A 23,761-nucleotide genomic window follows, 5' to 3' on the forward strand; every position below is an offset into this window, starting at 1 on the left:
AAGCGCTGCTGACGTAATGGGGACCGGTTTTCCTTTGTATAATATTAGAGTGCTTTTAATTCATAGATAACTGCGCACAGTCTGCTTTTCAAATCGAAAGTTACAGAAGGTGGAAATACCACTGGAAATTAAGCTCGACATCTTTTAAATGTACCATAATACGAATATGCCAATTTCCCACGATGTAATGCAAAAAACGAGTATTTAAATATAATTTCTTCTTGCCCATACCACCCACGCAAGCTGGTATTAATTTATTCACTTATTTTTGTGTAAGTATCTATTTGCTTGAAAATTAACGAATTGTTAAAGTGACTCTCTCACTGTTTTTCGTATTTTTTTTTGCAAATCGCCCATTAATGAATTTTTTTACAACAACGTATTGTGTTTTCATCATTTATAATAAAAAGTAAACCGAAACAGTAAACAATGTGCCTGCCTCGGGGTTTGAACCAAAAAGCGCTACCAATTTCGTATGATTTTGAATACAGAGGGCACTCAAAAGCTTAGTCGGTCCTATTCCTACAAATATGAGGTCGATTTACATCGTTATCGGTATATTACGTCTAATTATTTGGACTAAGTCCTTGCTTAATTATGCCCCCCCTCCCCCCATCTTTGAAGAAGAGGGGGGTATATTGTTTTGCTCATGTCGGTCCGTTCTTCAGATGGTTTCCTGATAATAACTCAAGAACGCTTAGGCCTAGGATCATGAAACTTCATAGGTACATTGATCATGACTGGTAGTTGACCCCTATTGATTTTCAGGTCACTAGGTCAAAGGTCAAGGTCACAGTGACTCTAAATAGTAAAATGGTTTCTGGATGATAACTCAAGAATGCTTATGCCTAGGATCATGAAACTTCATAGGAACATTGATCATGACTGGCAGATGACCCCTATTGATTTTTAGGTCACTAGGTCAAATGTCAAGGTCACAGTGACTCGAAACAGTTAAATAGTTTCCGGATGATAACTCAAGAATGCTTACGCCTAGGATCATGAAACTTCATAGGTACATTGATCATGACAAGCAGATAACCCCTATTGATTTTCACGCCACTAGGTCAAAGGTCAAGGTCACAGTGACAAAAAACGTATTCACACAATGGCTGCGACTACAACTGACAGCCCCTATGGGGCGCATGCATGTTTTACAAACAGCCCTTGTTTTCAGTGAAGAGCTATATTAGTGTTCTGATTTGAATTATTATCAATAAAGCAACATACATATGTAGCATTTTATTAATCAGGACTACTATTTTACTTGTATGAATACAACATACCTTCTTTATTGAATATATAACTATTTTCTATTGTCATTTTACCCAACTGTGGAAAAGATCTTTTAATGCACACTTACTAATATTTGTATCTGCTTGTTCAGAGATTTTTTTTCTTTTTGACATACATTTCATTTTATGTGTCTTTTTCTTCTCATTCATTTGTATACATGGATGAATAAATTGTTTTTATTTATGAGTATAAATGTGTTATTTTGCTACTTTGAATGTAATGAATACATCCTGTTATTAGCAACATAGTAACATTTTTACAATTTTGCAGGTCTTCTTCCCGGTATTTGATGGTCCGTTATTAAAATCAGCGTAAACGTTAAGATTGGGTTGCTCAAAATAGCACTGGCTTTTAACGGTCAAGAATACAATGTTTCATGATATTGACTGGATGTTTTCTAACAATTGAACTGTTTAAACACAATACTGTTATTTTTTGAAGAACAATGATATTAATGTAGAGATTTATTGTCTTATAAAGGTAAGAGCACAAAGTATGCAAGTCAATTTGTGGAAGTTTTTAGTTGTGAGCGTTAGCTCACGACTAATGTAGAGAGGCAATTTTGCAAGTCAGTCTGCTTTAGCTACGCTAGGAACGGTAACTGTAAGTCACTATGCTAGGAATGATAACCACTGCCTGTTTATATTTCACTGGTACACTGCAACTTTATGTAAACAATAGGTTTAAGACCTTTGCTGATATTGGCCAGTCTAGTGTTTATAACAGCTTGTGCGACGACATTGGCCAGTTTAAACTATATCATTGAAATGATCAAATCATCTGTACATACATTTGTATTTGCTGCTTTCAGGGAAAACAGGGGTTAATGCTGCATTAAAAGTCTGTCATGTGGGCAAACTTGTTGCTCAATAATTTAAAAAAAATAGATAAAGTATTAGAATTTAGATATACACATAACACAACATGTACATGATTATATTCTTTAGCAAGGCAACCAAAATTCTAAAGATGGTTGCCAGTGCAATTGTGAAACTAGAAATGGCGCGGCAGAGGCCGACGCGTATCCCCACGCCGCATGTTTGACCCAAGGGCGCCCCAGGGTTGATCATGGGGCCATGCATAGTTGAGATTGACTGTATTGTCATAAGAGAAGTTCAGTATCAATTAGAAGTGAATGGGTGTAAAAATAAAGAAGTTATAGTAAAAGGCAATTTTGGGAGGGTGTGGCCTATGTGGGCGGGGTGCCCCAGGGTTGGTAATGGGGCCATGCATAGTTGAGATTGACCGTATTGTCATAAGAGAGGTTCAGTATCAATTTGAAGTGAATCAGTGTATTAATGAAGAAATTATAGTAAAAGGCAATTTTGGGCGGGTGTGGTCTATGTGGGCGTGGCGCCCCAGGGTTGGCAACGGGGCCATGCATAGTTGAGTTTGACCGTTTTGTCATAAGAGAGGTTCAGTATCAATTTGAAGTGAATCAGTGTAGAAATGAAGAAGTTAATGTAAAATAACCTAAAAATTTTTTATAGTAAATGGAATTTTTTGGTGGGTGTGGCCTATGTGGGCGGGCGCCCCAGGGTTGGGATTGGGGCCATGCATAGTTGAGATTGACCCTAATGTCATAACAAAAGTTCAGTATCAATTTGAAGTGAATCCGTGTAGAAATGAAAAAATTATAGTAAATGGAAATTTTTGGTGGGTGTGGCCTATGTGGGCGGGGCGCCCAAGGGTTGGGAATGGGGCCATGCATGGTTGAGATTGACCGTATTGTCATAAGAGAGGTCCAGTATCAATTTGAAGTAAATCGGTGTAGAAATAAAGAAGTAAATGTAAAATAACCTAAAAAAATGAGTGATAATTTCTGACGCGGCCCCACCCCAACCGCTATAACTTTTGACCCAGGGGTCAGATCAAAATTCCAAATAGTGCAGGGTCGCACATATGCTCATAGCTACCATGTGTGTAAGTTTCAAGGTTCTAGTGCTTTTAGTGTAGGAGGAGATAGTGGCCAGGACGGACAGACGGACGGACGGACGGCGGAGATAACCACAATATCCCCACCTTTTTTTCAAAAAGCGTGGGGATAAAAAGAGACATACTGTTGTTATTTGTTCTAAGTTATCTCTATAACATAATTATGAGAATAATGAGTGCACACACATCTTGACCTGTGCTTTAAGACACACTCTTTATAAATTTGAATGGGTTGTGTTCATTTCAAACTTGCGATATAAAAAGCTATAACATAATTTTGAAAACTGCGTTGCCTCTAAGATAATGCAATAGGGAACGACTTCAGTGCTTTGATTTTCTTAGCAGACATCTGTGTGCAGAATGGCCGAATACACAGACAGCTTCACCTCAACGATGATGTCCCAGATTGACGATGAGTTGATGTGTGGTGTATGCCTGGAGCTTTACGACACTCCGACCATTCTGCCTTGTGGTCACAACTTCTGCAAGCAATGCATCGAAGGAATCATTCGGAATGTCAGCTACACCTTCTTGACTCTAGGAGCTCCCACTGCCTTCAAATGTCCTGTCTGTAAGGCACGTGTTAACTATGATGATGTCAGATCCTTGCCAACTAATAGGTAAGTAAACACAAATTTTGTTTTCAACTTGTGGAAATGTTATCACATCCCAAAGATTCAACATTTCTTTTTTTGCTTATGTACCAGTATTATTATTACTTCACCTGAGCACAACGTGCTCATGGTGAGCTTTTGTGATCGCCTTTTGTCCGTTGTGCGGCATCAATATTCGCCTTGTTAACTCTCTAGAGGCCACATTAATTGTCAAATCTTCATGAAATTTGATCAGAAGATTGGTCTCAATGACATCATGGATAAGTTCGAAAATGGTTACGTTGACTTGAAAAACATGGCTGCCAAGGGGCGGGGCATTTTTCCTTAAATAGCTATATATGGCTATAGTAAAATCTTGTTAACATTCTAGAGGCCACATTTATTGTCTGATCTTCATGAAACTTGGTCAGAATATTTATCCCAATAATATCTTGGACGAGTTTGAAAATGATGCCGGCTAGTTGAAAAACATGGCCAACACGGGACTGGGCAATTTTCCTTATATGGCTATAGTAAAACCTTGTTAACACTCTAGAGGCCACATTTATTTTCCCATCTTCATGAAACTTGCTCAGAAGATTTGTCCCAATGATATCTTGGATGAGTTCAAAAATGGTAACCTCTGCTTGAAAAACATGGCTGCCAAGGGGCAGGGCATTTTTCCTAATATGGCTATATATGGCTATAGTAAAATCTTGTTAACACTCTAGAGGCCACACTTATTGTCCAATCTTCCTGAAACTTACTCAGAAGACTCATCCCAATAATGTCTTGGATGAGTTTGAAAATGACACTGTTTCGATAAAAAACATGGCTGCCAGGGGGCGGGGCATTTTTCCTTATATGGCTATAGTAAAACCTTGTTAACACACTAGAGGCCACATTTATTTTCCGATCTTCATGAAACTTGGTCAGAAGATTTCTCTTATTGATATCTTGGATGAGTACAAAAATGATAAAGTTTGCTTGAAAAACATGGCTTCCAGGGAGCGGGGCATTTTTCCTTATATGGCTATAGTAAAATCCTTTAACACTCTAGAGGCCACATTTATAGTCCGATCTTCATGAAACTCAGTCAGAAGAATCATCCCAATAATATCTTGGACGAGTTCAAAAATGATGCCGGTTGGTTGAAAAACATGGCCACCACGGGGGCAGGGCATTTTTCCTTATATGGCTATAGTAAAACCTTGTTAAAACTCTAGAGGTCACATTTATTTTCTGATCATCATGAGACTTGGTCAGAAGATTTGTCCCAATGATATCTTGGATGAGTTCGAAAATGGTTTTGGTTGCTTTAAAAACATGGCCACCAGGGGCGGGGCATTTTTCCTTACATGGCTATATATAGCTTTAGTAAAACCTTGTTAACACTCTCCAGGCCATATTTATTGTCCAATCTTTATGACATATGGTCAGAAAATTGGTCTCAATGATATCTTGGATAAGTTAGAAAATAATTATGTTTGCTTGAAAAACATAGCTTCCAAGGGGCGGGGCATTTTTCCTTATATGGCTTTAGTAAAATCTTGTTAACACTCTAGAGGCCACATTTATTGTGTAAGTACCTGTTATCGAACAGCACCTATTATTGGACGTTTTGTTTTGACTCTGTATGCACATGCGCAAAAGTGCGCATTACGTCACATTGATAAACAAATGATCGCACATAAAGTGCATGACCTACTTGCCTACTTAGCTTGAAACAAATGCGCCGAAAACAGGTTATAGGAATGCTTTTATTGTTATTTACACGGTTTTATGTGTTTTTTGCTATTACTTTTTGAATGCATTTATCAAAACGTGCATTTACACACCAAAAGCATATTCCCGTTTGCAATTTTGATTCCAGCAGACGCAGATTTTTTTCGCCGAGTCCGGGTAAAGTGATAGTCATGTGACTTTGTATATGCTAGAGTAGTATTTATGAAGTGTCGGGTAATAAGTCATGTTAACATCGGCCGCCATTTTTTTTTGTCTATTAGAGGTGACAATAACCAGGGAATCATTGTTATGAATTCTTGAAGGATATTTGCTGGAAAACTTTACAGATAAGTTATTAAATGATTAAACTGTTAGTCATTTGTTAAAACAAAATGTTTTTGTCATTTTAAGTGTTTCAATTTTAACATAATTTAAGGTAATTTCTTAGGTGTTCGATAACTGGTTTGTCCACCATACTGTCCGATCTTCATGAAACTTGGTTAGAAGATTAATCCCAATAATATCTTGGACGAGTTCAAAAATGATGCCGGGTGGTTGAAAAACATGGCTGCCAGGGGGTGGGGCATTTTTCCTTATATGGCTATAGTAAAACCTTGTTAACACTCTAGAGGCCACATTTATTTTCCGATCTTCATGAAACATGGTCAGAAGATTTGTCCCAATAATATCTTGTTATCTCAGGTGAGCCACTTTGGGCCTTTCAGGTCCTCTTGTTTACAGTATGTCTTATATATGACATATATTAATTTATGCTGAGGTTGAAAGATTCTGTGAATAAATTGTTGTAGCCAAATAAATTTTTCTTTTGCCAGGTATAAAATTGTGTTGACAAATGTCAGCCTAGTATGATCCTTGTTTTCTTATCGGTATTTGTCTTGTCTATGAAACCAAAGTACTAATTAATTACCTTATCACATAAAACCCAAAGCCTACATGTTTACCCTAGTTCTTTAAAGTTTTGTGTTTAGGGCAAAGAAATGAAGCTGATTGACAATGAATGTGCATAAAGTGTCTTCCCAGATTAGCTACTTACCGCCTTTATTGTATGTTTTGTTAAAAGTTAGTCTCTTGCTAGCCAAAAATCCAGTTAAGGTTGAAAAAGTGGTCCCTGAGTAGCTTATTTGTACTTGTTTAAAATGTTTCTTCTTTATTTGCAGTTGCTTTTTGATACTGTTTCCTCCATGATTTCAGTGTCTGTTGTGGAGGTTTTCAATGATATTTCTTATTGACAATATCACTGGTTCTATACAGTGAACGGCAAAATAAACCTCTGGATTACAATGCAAGAAAAAATAATAGGAATCATTGGCTGTACTTTTATTTTTTTAACAGTCAGCTATTTTATTGCGTAGATCCCTGGAGAGCATTGTGAGATTGTACAAGAGCAGTCAGCCAGTGGACATCTTTGACAAGTCCTGGCACACGGATATGAACATTTCGTCCTCTCACTGCTCGGAACACAACCGTCCCATGGACCAATACTGCGCAGCCTGCGCCCTCGCGATCTGTGGCACATGTGCACAATTGAAACACAGCGGGCACCACATTCAGAAAATTTCAGATGTCACAGCGTTATTACAGGTACAATGTAGTGCATTATGCTTAAAATATTTAATCCTTTGCATGCCGGGAAATTTTTCGTCTGCTAAAATGTCTTCTGCTGAATTTGTAAAATTAGCATTTTCTTAGAATTTGTTCAAAGAATACTATCATAATAGCAAATAGTTTGGATCCTGATGAGACGCCACGTTCTGTGGCGTCTCATCTGGATCCAAACTGTTTGCAAAGGTCTTCAAATTTTTTTTTTAGATCTATGAACAATTTAAATTGTTTGTTTTGAGTAGTGAATCAGTTAAAATCAATTATTTACTATCATTCTAAATAAATATTATTTCCAGATAAGAACAATTAGTATATGATTGAGAACATTTTTCTGCACTGAAGGACTTTGCATCTGATATCATTCAAATTTGCCTGCATTATTCAATACATAATATTATGATATTCAAGTGAATCCTAGTCTTGTCTACAAATTACAGCATGAAGCATTGGGGAGGGGGTATACTTTAAAACTTAATTGCATGTTCTTACAGGAAGAGCTCACAGACATCTTGGCTGACTTAAAAAAACAGATGCTGCCTATAAACAACCATCTTCATACTATGGAGCAGTTGCTATCGGAAACTAAGGTATGTATAGATGTACAGTGTGCCACAAATAATAATGGAGAATGTCAGTGCTTGCTTGTCATAATGCATGGTCATATTTTGTTTTAAAGTTATTATATCATTTAGTATTTTTAGTAACACTCTGTGGTTTGGCTAAAGCCTTGTTCACTTACAGGATGCGGCAGACTGACTGACTGCATATTTTTCTTGATTGAAAGGTTGCTGCAATAACATAATTGAAAGGGTTCAAGCTGATGCATACTATTGTCAAAGACATTTTTGCAAATTTTATTCAAACATTTTAATTATTATCAGAAACTGTTGTGACCCTGTTCATAACTACCGTTACCCACTTTTTGTTGTTTCGATAACAGCCCTTACTGGCTGTAATATGAAAGGATGTAGTATTCTGGAATGAAATAATGGCGGCTATTATGATTATTTACGTAATGAATTTTTTCGCAGCAGTTAGCAGCAGGATAGCCTTGTTTCAATGTAAAGTGTCTTTCTATATGAGTCTGTGCAGTCCACACAGGCTAATCTGGAATGACACTTTCGGCTTTAAAAGAAATGTTTGTTTAAAGGAAGTTTCTTTAAGACAAAAATTTGACTGCAAAGGCTTATCCTGGGATGCGCTTTAATGCACGTGCATTTAACCCAGTTTTCCCCAAAAGAGACTTTTTTTGTCATATTTTAATAGGAGAGTGAAGAGGCCGTGTTAAAGCACCTTGATAGCCAGATCGCAGCATTAATATCGGGTATGAAGTCCCGCCGTAACGATCTCGCACAAGAATTGTCTCTGCAAAACCAGTCCTTACAGAAACCAGTCAGGACAGAAATCCAGAGATGCCGGTCTCTTAAGGAAGCCACCAATCAAATCATGAGCAAGCTTTCTATTTTAAGGAGAACAAATCCAAGTCGAAAAATTCAGGTATGGATGGGGTTCTAGTGTTGTTGTGTTTGTTTTGGCTCAATTTTTAGCTCGGCTGTTTTCGAAGCAAACCCTAGGTATTGTTATAGCCAGCTCGTCGTCCGTAGGCGTCGTGCTAAAACAGTCGTGCTAAAACTTTGACATTTTGCTCTAAAATCAAAGTGCTTCCACCTACAACTTTGTAACTTCATATGTGGATGCACCTTGATGAGTTCTACACGCCACACCTATTTTGGGATCACTAGGTCAAAGGTCAAGGTCAGTGTGACCTCTTTAAAAATAAAAATAAAAATCTGACAAGCTTTCATTTTATTAAAAAACGCACCCGCAGCTGAGCGTTGGCACCCGTTATGCGGTGCTCTTGTTGGGTCTCACTATGGCCCCATATTCCAAACTAAAAAAATGTATATTTTCCCAAATGATAGCCAAAAATTCCCAGTCGATATTTTCCAAAAAAGGATCTTTTTTTCACAACAAATCACATCATACAGTTTATCTGGCTCTATTAGTTAAACCTTAGCTGTTACAATGTCAAAAACACTTATTCTCAATTTCATGGTATTTGCTCGCAAAGACAAAGCACAACTAAATTTTCTAATTTTATTCAAAGCTAAAAGATTTTTCCTGATTAAAAGGGCTTCCGCAATTCCAAAGTGGTGAAAATACACACTTGGTTCATTTTTGTGTAGGTACTTTGATGGGTATCGTTGGTTGAATAGTAACAAATCAAAGCCCATGAAAGCCTTAAATCTTACAACCCATGCAGTTATGTGTCTCTTGAAAACCTAACTCAAACTGAATTGTGCAGGAAACCGGCCAGATGCGTTACAATACATTATTTTCAAAACTGCAAATTTAAATATATACTTATCTCAAATGAAAATTAAGTAAATGTTTTTCAATTAACACGTTTCTATTTCCTCTAGCTACTGCAGAGAACATGTGCAGAATTGAAAACAGTGGTGGGAAATGACTTCAAAGAGTTCTTTAAGTGTTATGAGAGGCCAGATCCTGTAAGACTTGGTTGGACCATAGACACACTGGCTTTAACAAAGTGCATTAATGATATTGTGTGGAGGAAACCAGAAGGTATGGTGTTTTCTTTTCCCTTTAAACATACATAAATTTCAACATGATCTCAAATCTTTTCTTGATTGTTATCCCCACGCTTTTTGAAAAGAGTGGGGATATTGTGGTTATCTCCTCCGTCTGTCCGGCCACTATTATCTCCTACACTATTAGCACTAGAACCTTGAAACTTACACACATGGTAGCTATGAGCATATGTGCGACGGTGCACTACTTGGAATTTTGATCTGACCCCTGGGTCAAAAGCTATGGGGGTTGGGGTGGCGCCAGGTCAGAGATTTTCCTGCAACAGCGATTTGAAAAAGGCTCATAACTACTGTGTCCCTTAAGATATTGCTTTCATATTTGGTATGCATGTGTATCTGGACAAGACCTATCCATGCGCATAAAATTTTTGACCCCTGTGACCTTGACCTTGAACTTAGGGTCAGTTTTCAGGTTTTGAAATCTGCGACCGTGATTCGAAAAAGGCTCATTACTACTGTGTCCCTTCAGATATTGCTTTCATATTTGGTATTCATGTGTATCTGGACAACACTCTATGGGCATACAAATTTTTTACCTCTGTGACCTTGACCTTGAACTTGGGGCCAGTTTTCAGGTTTTGAAATCTGTGACCGCAATTTGAAAAAGGCTCATAACTTCTGTGTCCTTTAGACATTGATTTCATATTTGGTATGCATGTGTATCTGGACAACACCTTTCCATGCGCATAAAATGTTTGACCCCTGTGACCTTGAACTTGAGGTCAGCGTTCAAGTTTCAAAATCTGCAACTTTTGACCCCTGTGACCTTGACCTTGAACTTTTGGTCAGCTTTCAGGATTCGTAATCTGCGACCACGATTCGAATAAGTCTCATACCTACTGTGTCCCTTCAGATATTGCTTTCATATTTGGTATGCATGTGTATCTAGACAACACCTTTCCATGCGCACACAATTTTTTACCCCTCTGACCTTGACCTTGAACTTAGGGTCCGCGTTTAGATTTCGAACTCTATTATGTGGTTATCTACCCAATCAGAAGAAGTGCAAGCATTTTCATCGGACGAAGGAATTTTTCAACAATGAAGCTTGTGTATTGAAAACACATATAGAGTTACACAGTAGTGGCGCAGAGATGTATTTAGTAGTCAGTTGTTTGTGTTAACTCATCTGTGAAATGGTTAAGCTCGTCCATCTAATGCTTATGCAAGGGATTATAAAATATTGGCGCAAAGGGACAACTGTATATGAGAGAAGAGATAGAATGCAGTCAAGCATAAAAAGCATGAGAAACTCATGGAATAGAGCCTCAAGAATCTATAAAAGGGCTGAAACCTTCAATTTGTTCAATTACACTTTTAGACTCATTACTGAAAATCTGTCAAAATGTTCAAGTGGGAAAAATGTGAGAAACAATTTAAAGCAAGATGGACTTTGAACAGGCACATCAAAGACAGACATGAAATTCAACATTTTCATTGTTGTGTACAAGATTGCGATAGAAAGTTTCTGAGACGCTACTATTTAGTCAACCATTTAACCTCAAAACATAACTTTTCCAAAACAGAAGCAAAAAGATTGGCTATAAGAGAGCATGTTCAGCCATCTCATAAGTCATTCCAATGAGGATGACATGTACATAATGGACGTCAGTGAAGTTGATTCCATATTAGATTTGTTAGGAGAGCAGGATGAGGAGGAGAAATTAGGGTATAGATTTTCACTCATGTTTTAGGTTATTTTACATTAACTTCTTCATTTCTTCACCGAATTACTTCAAATTTATACTGAACATCTCTTATGACAATACTGTCATTCTCAACTTTGCATGGCCCCATTACCAACCCTGGGGCGCCCCTGGGTCAAACGTGCGGCGTGGGGATACGCGTCGGCCTCTGCCGCGCCATTTCTAGTCAATTAATCTTGCTACAAGGATACTGTTTTGCTTGATTATTACAAAAAGTGTCTAAGCTGTTTATCTTACCCATTTACTGGCATCAGTGATTTGGACACATCCATGTCTTTATGGTTGTTTTTCTACATCACTGGCTCTCAATTCCCATATCTAAAATCAAGCAGTATTTGTACGCATAAATTTGAAAAATGACACTAATTGGAAGCCAATTGAGAGTCCCCAGGATGCATCTTTTTGAAAAACTGGGTTCTTCAAGTCAATCCATTAACAAACAAACCCCCGTAAAGCAACCTCCTATTTAAACTCAAGCCAACACAATTTATTTGCTCACACCTGTTTAACATTGAAATAATCAAGTGCAGTAATGTTTCTAAATTGTCCCATAGTATTCCCACATCCAATCCTCTAGGAAGCTAAGCCCAGATGCTTTATCTGACAGTATGAGCATGCTTCCAGAAATGTAGTACTATTGACGCCTTTGAAATAGCCACTTGCTGATGTGTTACAAATTTACAGTTTTAACTTCCTAGAAACTTGCCCCAACTCGGCATTCACATCAAAGACCTCTTTATGTCTGCTGACGCCATTCACAGCTTGCAGTTTTTTAAGGCATAGGTTTAATTCATGTCATCCAGTTACACTGTTTTATTGGTTTTATTGGTGTTTCAAATGGAAATATCATTGCAAGGTAATGATAATGTTTTGTTTACAAAAAAGTAAATGTATATAAGTGGGTTGTGTATGTAAATAAAGATAAATAAAAATGAAGAGAACATAATAAAGATAAATAAAAAAAAAGAGAATATAATGAGTAGAATTTCTAATGTACATTTTGTATTTGGGTTTTTAATAATGAAACCGACAATTATATTATTTATTATTTTATATTCATTTTTATTTATATGGATTTTTTGCTGAAAATTTGAAGACCAGTGCAATATTCATTGGGACTCCTATTTTTAGCTCGACTATTATATATGAAATATATATAGTGGAGCTATCCTACTTACCCCGGCTTTGGCGTTAGCGTGCAAATGTTAAAGTATGCGTACCACCCCAAATATTTCCTATGTCCCTGGACATATTGCTTTCATATTTTGCATACTTCTTTATCAACATGACCCCAACCTATAAACAAGAGCAGACAACTGTATCAAGCATTTTGTAAGAATTATGGTCCTATTTCCACTAAGAATATGAAAAGTATTGATAACTCTATGTTAAAGTTTGCGTACCACCCCAAATATGACCTATGTCCTTTGACATATTGCTTTCATATTTTGCATAATTCTTTACCAACATGACCCCAATCTATAAACAAGAGCAGACAACTGTATCAAGCATTTTGACAGAATTATGGCCCCTTTTATAGTTAGATAATTGAACATTTGGTTAAGTTTTGTGTTTCGGTCCATTTTACTCCTAGTATCATAGCTATTGCTTTTTAGACTTGGAAAACTCGCTAACTATCGTAAGGGGACTGTACAGGGCAAGCTGCATAACTCTGGTTGGCTTTTTAACGGAATTATGGTCCTTTTTTGTCTTTGTTACTTTGAATATTTAGTTAAATTTTGTGTTCAGATCCACTTTACTTCTAAAGAATCAATGCTATTGCTTTCAAACTTCAAATACTTTCTTACTATCATGATGTTACCGTACCTGGCAAGTTGAATTTGACCTTGACCTTTGAATGACCTTGACACTCAAGGTAAAATTAATAAATTTTGCTTAAATTGCCATAACTTCTTTATTTATGATCACATTTGATTCATCCTATGACAAAACAACACTAACCTGACATACCACAATGGACTCCACCCAAAACATCCCCCACGTCCCATCCCAGAGTCCCCCCCCCCCCCCAAAAAAATAACAAACTTTTTTCTTTCTTTTTTTAATATTATCTATTAAATGACCACACACCCACATTATACCCCCCAGTCCATTATGGCTTACATTATACTGTCAAGCACTCAAATATTCGAGCGCGCTGTCCTCTGACAGCTCTTGTTTCCTTTTGGACTCCTACTTTTCCCAAGTAAGGAGTCCAAGGACTCCTGTTTTAAAATCCTAGTGAGACCCCTGTCGGTATAATATGTTGGTCAAGTTCAATAACCATCCATATTTCTTTATTAGCTCATCTATTTTTTTGAAAAAAAATATGAGCTATTGTCATCACCTTGGCGTCGGCGTTGGCGTCCGGTTAAGTTTTGCGTTTAGCTCCACTTTTCTCAGAAAGTATCAATGCTATTGCATTCAAACTTGGTACACTTACTTACTATCATGAGGGGACTGGGCAGGCAAAGTAAGATAACTCTGGCGTGCATTTTGACAGAATTATGTGCCCTTTTTATACTTAGAAAATTGAAAATTTTGGTTAAGTTTTGTGTTTAGGTCCATTTTATTCCTTAAGTATCAAAGCTATTGCTTTCATACTTGCAACACTTACTAACTATCATAAGGGGACTGTGCAGGCAAAGTTATGTAACTCTGACTGGCATTTTGACAGAATTATGTGCCCTTTTTATACTTAGAAAATTGAAAATTTGGTTAAGTTTTGTGTTTAGGTCCACTTTATTCCTACAGTATCAAAGCTATTGCTTTCATACTTGCAACACTTATTAACTATCATAAGGGGACTGTGCAGGCAAAGTTAAGTAACTCTGACTGGCATTTGGACGGAATTATGGGCCCTTTTATACTTAGAAAATTGAAAATTTGGTTAAGTTTTGTGTTTTGGTCCACTTTACCCCTAAAGTATCATAGATATTGCTTTCATACTAAGAACACTCGCAAACTATCATAAGGGGACAGTAAAAGGACAAGTTGCATAACTCTGGTTGTCATTTTTACGGAATTATGGCCCTTTTTTGACTTAGTAACTTTAAATATATATGGTTAAATTTTGTGTTTCGATCCACTTTACTTCTAAAGTATCAAAGCTATTGCTTTCAAACTTCAAATACTTTCATGCTATCATGAGGTTACTGTACCTGGCAAGTTGAATTTAACCTTGACCTTTGAATGACCTTGACTCTCAAGGTCAAATTATTAAATTTTGCTAAAATTGCCATAACTTCTTCATTTATAATTAGATTTGATTGATACTTTGACAAAACTACTCTTACCTGACATACCACAATAGACTCCACCCAAACCATCCCCCGTGCCCTCCCCCCCGAATCCCCCCCCCCCCCCCCCTATTTTTTTTTTTTTTTTTTTTTTTAAGATCATCTCACAAATGACCCCCACATCGTCACACTATACCCCACCCCCCACCCCCACCTCCCCCCCAATTTTTTTTTGAAACGGTTAAAAAACACAACTATTTATTTTTATTATTTTATTTTTGAAATACCGTCCAACCATCACACCCAAGAATCCCACCCCCCCCCCCCCCCCCTAAATTATTTTTTTTTTTTAAGATCATCTCACAATGACCACCCCCCCCCCCCCCCCCCCTCACACTATACCCCCACCCCCACCCCCCCTTCCCCAAAAAAGAATTTTTTTGCATTTTTTTCTGCATTTTTGGAAGATAATGTTATAAATGTCCACACCCCCACAATATACACCCCTCTTCACTCCACCCCTCCCTCTTTTGTGATTGAAATTGAGAGTCCCTTCACCTTTAAAAAGAAAATAGATGAGCGGTCTGCACCCGCAAGGCGGTGCTCTTGTTAAATTAAGCACTCTTGAGAAATGGCCCCTGATTCGTCCAACATTTACCAGCTCCCCAAAGTAAATTACTGTAATGGTATCATTATCAAACTTTATGATATTGTTTGTGGGTATATCTTGGCAAAGTTCAATAACTAGCCAGAAGTCTTCGATTAACAATAAATAGTGTATTAAAAAAAAAACGAGGTTGCCAGGTAAAGTGCTTGACAATTTGTGTACCTTGAACTCCTAGTATTTTTAAAGACATTGCTAAGGTCCTGTGCACGTGGTAGAGCAATATTAACTGCAAACAATGTGTGTTATAGAGAACAAATTTTGTTGTTTTGCCCTACCTTAGTTAAAAACATAAGTGTTGGGAACTAAAAAGTTTTTATACGCCCACACTTTCCATGTTTTCCACACAGATAATGAGATGGTGTGAATCTGCTTGTGCATGCTTATTATTTCGCTCACTTCTTTTACTGCACAAACAAGTATTATTTAAGAAAGTAAGAAATTTACTGGCAGTGTTATTCTAAATCAGAACTGATGTTTATGCAATTACAAATCGGGTGGGTGTTTGGGGTTTGTCTTTCATACATGTGTTGGCATGATGCAATATGGGAGAAGCATATTACACAACATTGAACATGTTGGGTTATATAATGTAGGTAGACCTGCCATTAAGAAACTACATTGTATGTGTTAAGTGGAAATAAGAACAATTATTAAATATACCTAATTAAAATAATCATTTTGGTAATTGTCTTGAAATAATGTTTTTTTTTTTTTTTAAAGATCCATAAAAATAAAGTTATTATCTATAAGGTTATTTGTGAAGACATAAAATTACTATATTTTGTATGTTCATAAGCTTGATCACTAAAATTCATCTATTTTTAAACAGAATATTTGAAACTATTGGAAAAGGTAAAAAATGGATATTTGAATTAATTTTTATTAAATTAGGTTATAATGCTTCTGGGTTTAAAATCTCCATCTCATGCAATAACCAATCAGATCACGTTTAGCACTTCTGCAATATGGCCTTTAAAATATCAAGCATTTGCAAAATTAAACTTGACCAATCTGTACCCCAGAATACTTATAATCTTATCTACAAATTTGGTGACAATGTTGTGGCCAAATAATCTCTAACAATTTCTAGTAACCAGATCAACGAAAGCACATCTGAATTAAGGCTCTTGAATGGTGAAAGATTGGCATCATGCACCCTTTCACTCAAATATTTTTAACCAGGTTTTCCGAAAGAAAAAACTGGTTATTAGATTGGCGAATGCTGGCGGGCTGGCTGGCGGGCGGGCGGAACAAGCTTGTCCGGGCCATAACTATGTTGTTCATTGTCAGATTTTAAAATCATTTGGTACATTTGTTCATCATCATTGGACGGTGTGTCACGCAAAATAATTATGTAGATATATCCAAGGTCAAGGTCGCCACGACTAAAAATAGATTGATTCAGAAACAAGGGGGGTAACTGTGATGAACAATCAGTAGCAATGCACATTTTGAGTTGTAGTTGTCTTCCTTTATCAGACTTTTTATGCCCCCGGATCGAATGATCAGGGGGCATATTGTTTTTGGCCTGTCTGTCTGTCATTCTGTCCCAAAACTTTAACCTTACAGTAAAGTTTTGCAATAACTTTTAAAATATTGAACATAGCAACTTGATATTTGGCATGCATGTGTATCTTATGGAGCTGCACATTTTGAGTGGTGAAAGGTCAAGGTCATCCTTCAGGTCAAAGGTCAAAAAAAAATCCAAGCAGCGCATTAGGGGGCATTGTGTTTCTGACAAACACATCTCTTGTTTTTTATTGAAAACCTGGTTTTGTGACAATTTTGTCCCATGTTAATCATTTCATCATAAACCTTTTTCGCAAGGTATATGGTCAAAGAATTATGGCTGAGTACAATAAATAGCCAGATTGCCTGAAGCACTTCTAAATTATATTCATTGAATTATATAAAAAATGTTCCAAATTAGTGTTGTCTGCTTCCTTAATACTCAAACTCAAGATCAAGGTAACCTTTTTAATGGGCATAATTTCCGTTAAGTTGTCAGTTTACTGCATACAATTCAATTTACGGGCAACTTTCATATACATATCTCTGTAAATTTTACAGAGATTAATCTTAAACTTCATTATAAATTTTATTAACAATTATTATCATGGTTGCCATTTGGAATAAATTTACATGTACCCTTATATTCTTGCCATTTCAGAGTCAGTTTCAAAAGACACCAAAGAGCACACAGATTTGGAAGCTAGACTGAGATCAATCCAACACTCTGAACTCGAAAGGTCGCATAGCACCCAGGACCAACAACCATCCAAAGAGAGTGCAGGAAATGGTCTACCAATTTCACTAGTTGTGCCCCTGGAACAACATGCAGTGACCCCTTATCATGAGCAAGGAAATGAATCAACTCAAGAAACACCTGTTTCTACATCTTCATCATCTGTGGAAAATGTTGAACCCAGAATAGCTGTACAAGTGGACAGTAGTTCAGGATTGTCAGAACAGTCAACTGACCATACCGATCCATTAAAGGTTCCTTTTGAGTCTAGTTCAAATAGTTTTACTTCTGCTAAGGCTAGTTCTACAATTTTGCCCGATAGTGGTAATAGAAAAGAAACAATTAAAGCTGGAGTGTTTCATACACCTCAAAAGTCCCCTAACGCTGAGGCTCTTGCCAAATTTGTAGCCAGAAGAAGAACATCATCACTGTCACCATCAGTTGCCACACCTACTGTTGTACAATCTGATGAAGATGATAACAAACATCGTGACCATAAAGGTCCAGTACATGAAACTGATGTTACAACTACCAGTAGTATTCCAAAGGTTACTGTTGAAGAATCAAGACATATGAGATCAATAAGTCAAAAGCATAATAAAAATACTTCAGTAGACAGAACGAAAGAGTTAAATACTGATATTTCCATAGAAACCAAGGACACAAGGGCATCTCATTCACAAAGCGACAATAAACAGGTAGAATCAGTCAAAGGGATAAAACAGGCTCAATTAGAGGCTGATGACGACACTGGAGCAGACAATAAAACTCAGAAACAATTGCAAACACCTGTTAGGGGTGAGAGCTGTGATAAAAGAATTCATAGTGCATTTAGTTCAACAAGGAAGGAAGATAGCCCTGACAGTGGTGTAAATACACCGACCGGAAAAACTAAAGTAGTGCCAAAGTTTACAAAGCAGCCACTGGCTGTAAATCTTGATTTTAATTTAAGTCCAACTAATAATACATCTGTAAAAAACAAAACGGAGACATTTGTTTGAGGTTTGTAGTTTTTAGTTTAGAAGAATTAACACAATCAGAAAAGCTGTCAGTTTTAAAACAGAACAGGTTTTCAGCGTTTCTTTATGCTGTGTTTTTATATATAATTGATATAAGCCAAGAGCTGCTTTTTTACTTTTACCTTTTTTTTTTTTTTAATTTTTTAGCTCACTATTATATATGAAATATATATAGTGGAGCTATCCTACTCATCCCGGCGTTGGCGTGAGCGTTCACATGTTAAAGTTTTCTTACCACCCCAAATATTTTCAATGTCCCTTGACATATTGCTTTCATATTTTGCATACTTCTTTACCAACATGACCCCAACCTAAAAACAAGAGCAGACAACTGTATCAAGCCTTTTGTAAGAATTATGGCCCTTTTTTCACTTAGAATATGCATATTATTGATAAATCCATGTTAAAGTTTGCGTACCACCTCAAATATTTTCAATGTCCCTTGACAAATTGCTTTCATATGTTGCATACTTCTTTACCAACATGACCCCAACCTATAAACAAGAGCAGACAACTGTATCAAGCATTTTGTAAGAATTATGGCCCTATTTCCATTTACAATATGCATATTACTTTAGTTACATTGCCATAACTTCTTTATTCATGATCAGATTTTATTATTACTTTGACAAACAACACTTACCTGAATACCACAATGGATTCCATCCAAACAATACCCCACGCCCCTACCCAGAATCCCTGCCCCTCCCCCCCCCCCCCCCCCCCAAATAAGTTTTTTTCCGTATTTATTTTTGAAAGATCATCTTATAAATGACCACACACCACAATATAACCCCTCTCAACCGCCTCCCACTACCCCCCCCCCCCCCCAAAAAAAAATAAATAAATAATTTGTTTTCCCTTTTTTATTTATTAACTTTATTTTTGAAGGACCGTCCAAACTTCCCACCCAAGCTTTTGCTATCAAACTTGAAATACAATCTATTTAGTTTGTTTTATGTCCTTACAAATGTTCAATAGATTGTGGAAAATATACCTGAACTAATACCTTGACCTTATTGAATAATTTGAACAATTACCCCATGATGGATTAACCCTTTCCCACTCAAAAGCAAAGTGAAAATGGCTATGTGCAATCAGCATAAAACCAGAACAGCCTGCGAGTTACTCGCAGTCTGTTCAGGTTTTATGCTGTTTGCTGCTGATCAGTATCTAAGGGTTGGAAATGAAGCCTTTAAAACTTGAATCTAGTAAGAAAGGTCTTAAATTAAATTGAACTTTTTAAGGAACTACAAATGCGTTAAAATACATATCTATGTGGTAAAGGGTTAAGTTATACTGTCAAGCACTCGAATAGTCGAGCGCGCTGTCCTCTGACAGATCTTGTTTACATGTCCTGGAAGAAGACAGTTGTAATCTATTTCATGCTGTAGAAGTTGCCCTTGAGTGGAACTGTATTGTTTTATTTGTATTATCCATGAAGGTCATGTAGGTTTTGTATAAAATATTTATAACTTCTTCACACATCATGTCATTTTAGGCAGACAACGTAATTTTATAATGCTGGGTGTATTGTAAAGTGTAACTGTAATGTTTTTATGTTATTTTCATGTTGCTGGCAGCCAAAAAAAATATATTTTTGAAATGTTTTACAAGTTAAAAAGTTTTTTTACAGACTACATGTATTGACACTTTATATCTAAACATCTTTATATTATAACGACACTTTTTACCAAGCAATAGTATTTTGTTAGGGTGCAGATTTTATAGGCACGTTTATCATAGTAATATGCAGTTGTATTACCTATGTGCTCTTGTTTGATTTTTATAAATTATGCATTTTATGTATGTTGAATTTGAAACTACATTCTTACATCTATATTTTTCTTTTTAGTAAATAAATATTATCTGTTAAATACAGCGCACTTGTTAAAGACTTTGACACAGCTAAATTATTTCTTGTTTTTCACATGTTATATCATACTAACCCTTGTCATTCAAAGCTTGTTTTACGCTTACCCCAAATAGTCACAGCTCTACTACCGGTACTCTCCCAGATGTTGATGTCGGGGTCTGCATAATGCTTTGGTTAACCCTTAACCACATAGATAAATAAATTGACTCATTTGTAGTCCTTTAGATAGTTACATTCAATTAAATACTTTTCTTACTAAATTCAAGTTTAAAAGGCTTCATTTCCAACACTCACTTACTGATGAGCAGCAAACAGCATAAAACCTGAATAGACTGCGAGTTACGCACAGGCTGTTCTGGTTTTATGCTGTTTTTACATAGCCATTTTCACTTTGCTTCTGAGAGGGAAAGCGTAAAGGTAAACGTGCAATATCTTCATACCACTGTTGCTTCAGTTGAAACTTTACACATTTGTTTGCATTCTGAAGATTCCGCGTAAATTGCGACAGGTTACAAAATGTCCCTAACGATTGCCAATTGTTTGATAAAAATCTTGAAATGATTCAGAATTAAAGGTGTCCAAATTGTACATATTTTTAATGCCAAAGTTATTTCAATTTCCAATCACAAAGGGAAGGTTCCAGATGCATTGTGATCCGACACAGAATGATCTCAGATCCATGGAGAAAAGATCCCAATTTTGACATTTTGCTTTTGTTGTCCCATTAGCAGCTCAGTGGACAACAGGTTCAGATTGCTCTTTTAAATTGATTTAATACCGGTAATCTTTCAGGGGTAGCAGTAGAAGTTTATTTTGAATAGCACCAATTTAAGGTTGAATGACGGCATCAAGCCAATGTCGGGCTGACATCAAGTTATGTTGTCATCTATCATAAATCAATTTAAACCCAATATAAGACTAATTTATGAAGTCGAAACTCGAGTCAATATACAATTTTGCTGAATCCACTTCTGTCAGTCTGTTGCTTTTTATGTCTTGGCATTATGTCAGAGCCATGCAGTTAAACCTTATACCACTTAGATACGTATTTTGACGCATTTGTAGTCCCTTAAAAAGTTAATTTTAATTAAAGACCTTTCTTACTAGATTCAAGTTTAAAATGTTTCATTTCCAACTCCTAGATACTTATGAGCAGCAAACAGCATAAAACCTGAACAAACTACAAGTTACTCGCAGGCTGTTCTGGTTTTATGCTGCTTGCACATAGCCTTTTTTCACTTTTCCTCTGAGTGGGAAAGGGTTAATAAAAAATGTTTGTTGTCTCCATTCCATTTATGTTAAGTGCAGATGTTGGTTGTTGCTTGTTGGATGTTATGTGTTGTGTGCTGTTTGTTTTGTCTTTAAACTGTCAGTTATTGTTTAATATCCAACCCCCTCTTACTGCCCCTGATATGTTTCACTTTATCACCGAACTTTGACTGCTCAATTTTCATGAATTGTATTAGAAGTGCATGTGAATTTGTACTTCGAACTCTGTAAACTGTGTCTATGTAATTGCTTTAATGTAAATACTAAGCCAATTATAAACTAAGGTATTCTGGAGCATTGAACACACGTTCATGTTACTGATTACTGAATTATAAGATGGTTTTAAATTGAACTTATAAAGTTGAATAAAATATAGTAACCTAGATTTATCGTTGAGATTTATATATTCACACTGTTTGCCTACATTTTACACATTTACACATATTACCAATGTCTTGAGTCTGGTCTCAACAATGGGAATATAAAAACATTGAATCCATATACAGAATATTATTCAAATTGTGTTCTTTTAACACTGCATCTATTGACAGAACATACTTGGCATGGTATAAATTTAACATTGCATCAATAGACAGAGTATAAATTGTATGTATTTTTTAACTCAGAATCCATACACAAACATACTTTGTATATCATTCTAAACTCTGCATCCATACACAGAACAAACTTTTTACGATGTCAATTAGATTAATACATCCATAGACAGAACATTTGTGTTATTTTAAGCGCTGCATCCATACTGGTCATGTACGTAATTCCGGCCACTTTTGGGACTATTTAAGAAAAATCTTTAGTGTTAGGCAACTGGTTGAAACTAAACTTCACATATATAATCCTGGGTTCAAAACTCACCTAGCATGAAAATTTAAATAGAATTAGATCGGTGAATGTTACTTAATGAACAGAAAATGATGACATGTAAACTATCCATTTTCGTAGGTTAAATGTACCTAAAAAATCGGCCACTTTTCGGTTTGATCTGCAGATAAAATTACAAAGCAATATCTTTTGACAAATGTCCTCAATTTCAGAGTATTAATCAATGTTTATACTATTAAATTTTTTGACTTGAAATTTAAAATAAATGCGAAATTATTATACCATTTACTCCCCCTACCTATTTTAATAAATATAAACAATGGGGAAACTGATATTTCATTAAAAAATATTTGTTTTTAATGTGTTTAATAAATTTTTTCAAACATAGCTAAAAAAGTAAACACATTTTGTTTGAAAAGTTGACTTCAGTGTTGATTATTAGTAAACGCTTATATATAATATTTAAACATGTAATCTAGCAATATTCTTTTAAAGGGAGGTAATTCATATATTAAAAATTTATATTTAGGTTCTGATTTGTATGTTTTGAATATAAGTTTTTGTACAATAAATTGGTAAAACTTTGATTAAAGTTTATTAGATAAAATAAAAATAATTTTATCAGATATATTTGTTTCTTATATGATTATAATTGTTGCAACATATGATGACATCACTTTCCCCATGAGCCAAATATTTCCTGCTATATTTGTGACATTTTAACACAAAAGTTTACGGTGATATGGTTCTTACATTTGCAAAATATTGCGAGTGGGGATGGTTTTCATGTTGATTTTTCTAAATAAAAACAAAATATGTGCGTAAATATCATGAAAATGCTTTAACACAGGTGGCCGATTTTTTACGTACAGGCCGGAATTACGTACATAGTAGACAGAACATATTTTGTACAATGTCATTTTAAACTCTGCATCCATACACAGAACATACTTTGTATAATGTCATTTAAAATTCTGCATACATAGACAGAAGATACTTTGTATGATGTTATTTTAAACTCTGAATTCATATACAGAACATACTGTGTATATACATGTCATTTTAAACTCTGCATCCATAGACAGAACACTTTGTATGATGTCATTTACAATTCTG

The 23,761-nt window shown here is 35.9% G+C and overlaps 1 protein-coding gene across 3 annotated transcripts; it reads left to right on the forward strand.

Annotated features, from left to right (window-relative positions):
• The first annotated feature begins 98 nt into the window (after positions 1 to 98).
• On the forward strand, positions 99 to 19,473 carry LOC127876762 (uncharacterized). Of its 3 annotated transcripts, none has more exons than XM_052422221.1 (7): positions 99 to 272; positions 3,574 to 3,851; positions 6,923 to 7,151; positions 7,664 to 7,759; positions 8,439 to 8,669; positions 9,596 to 9,758; positions 17,567 to 19,473. In XM_052422221.1, the coding sequence occupies exons 2-7, from the start codon at positions 3,592 to 3,594 to the stop codon at positions 18,640 to 18,642; spliced, it is 2,055 nt and encodes a 684-aa protein (XP_052278181.1). In that variant the 5' UTR covers positions 99 to 272; positions 3,574 to 3,591; the 3' UTR covers positions 18,643 to 19,473. The 3 variants fall into 3 exon arrangements, with proteins under 3 accessions (XP_052278181.1, XP_052278182.1, XP_052278183.1); XM_052422222.1 differs by having other exon boundaries at positions 3,577 to 3,851; XM_052422223.1 differs by having other exon boundaries at positions 100 to 246.
• The last annotated feature ends 4,288 nt before the right edge of the window (positions 19,474 to 23,761 follow it).

The sequence above is a fragment of the Dreissena polymorpha genome, chromosome 4 (genome assembly GCF_020536995.1).
Source record: "Dreissena polymorpha isolate Duluth1 chromosome 4, UMN_Dpol_1.0, whole genome shotgun sequence".
Taxonomy (NCBI): Eukaryota; Metazoa; Mollusca; class Bivalvia; order Myida; family Dreissenidae; genus Dreissena; species Dreissena polymorpha.

Coding starts and splice junctions, on each gene's coding strand:
- LOC127876762 (XM_052422221.1), top strand. CDS start 3,592: ATGGCCGAATACACAGACAGCTTCACCTCAACGATGATGTCCCAGATT. Junction 7,760..8,438: donor AGTTGCTATCGGAAACTAAG/GTATGTATAGAT, acceptor ATATTTTAATAG/GAGAGTGAAGAGGCCGTGTT. Junction 8,670..9,595: donor ATCCAAGTCGAAAAATTCAG/GTATGGATGGGG, acceptor TATTTCCTCTAG/CTACTGCAGAGAACATGTGC.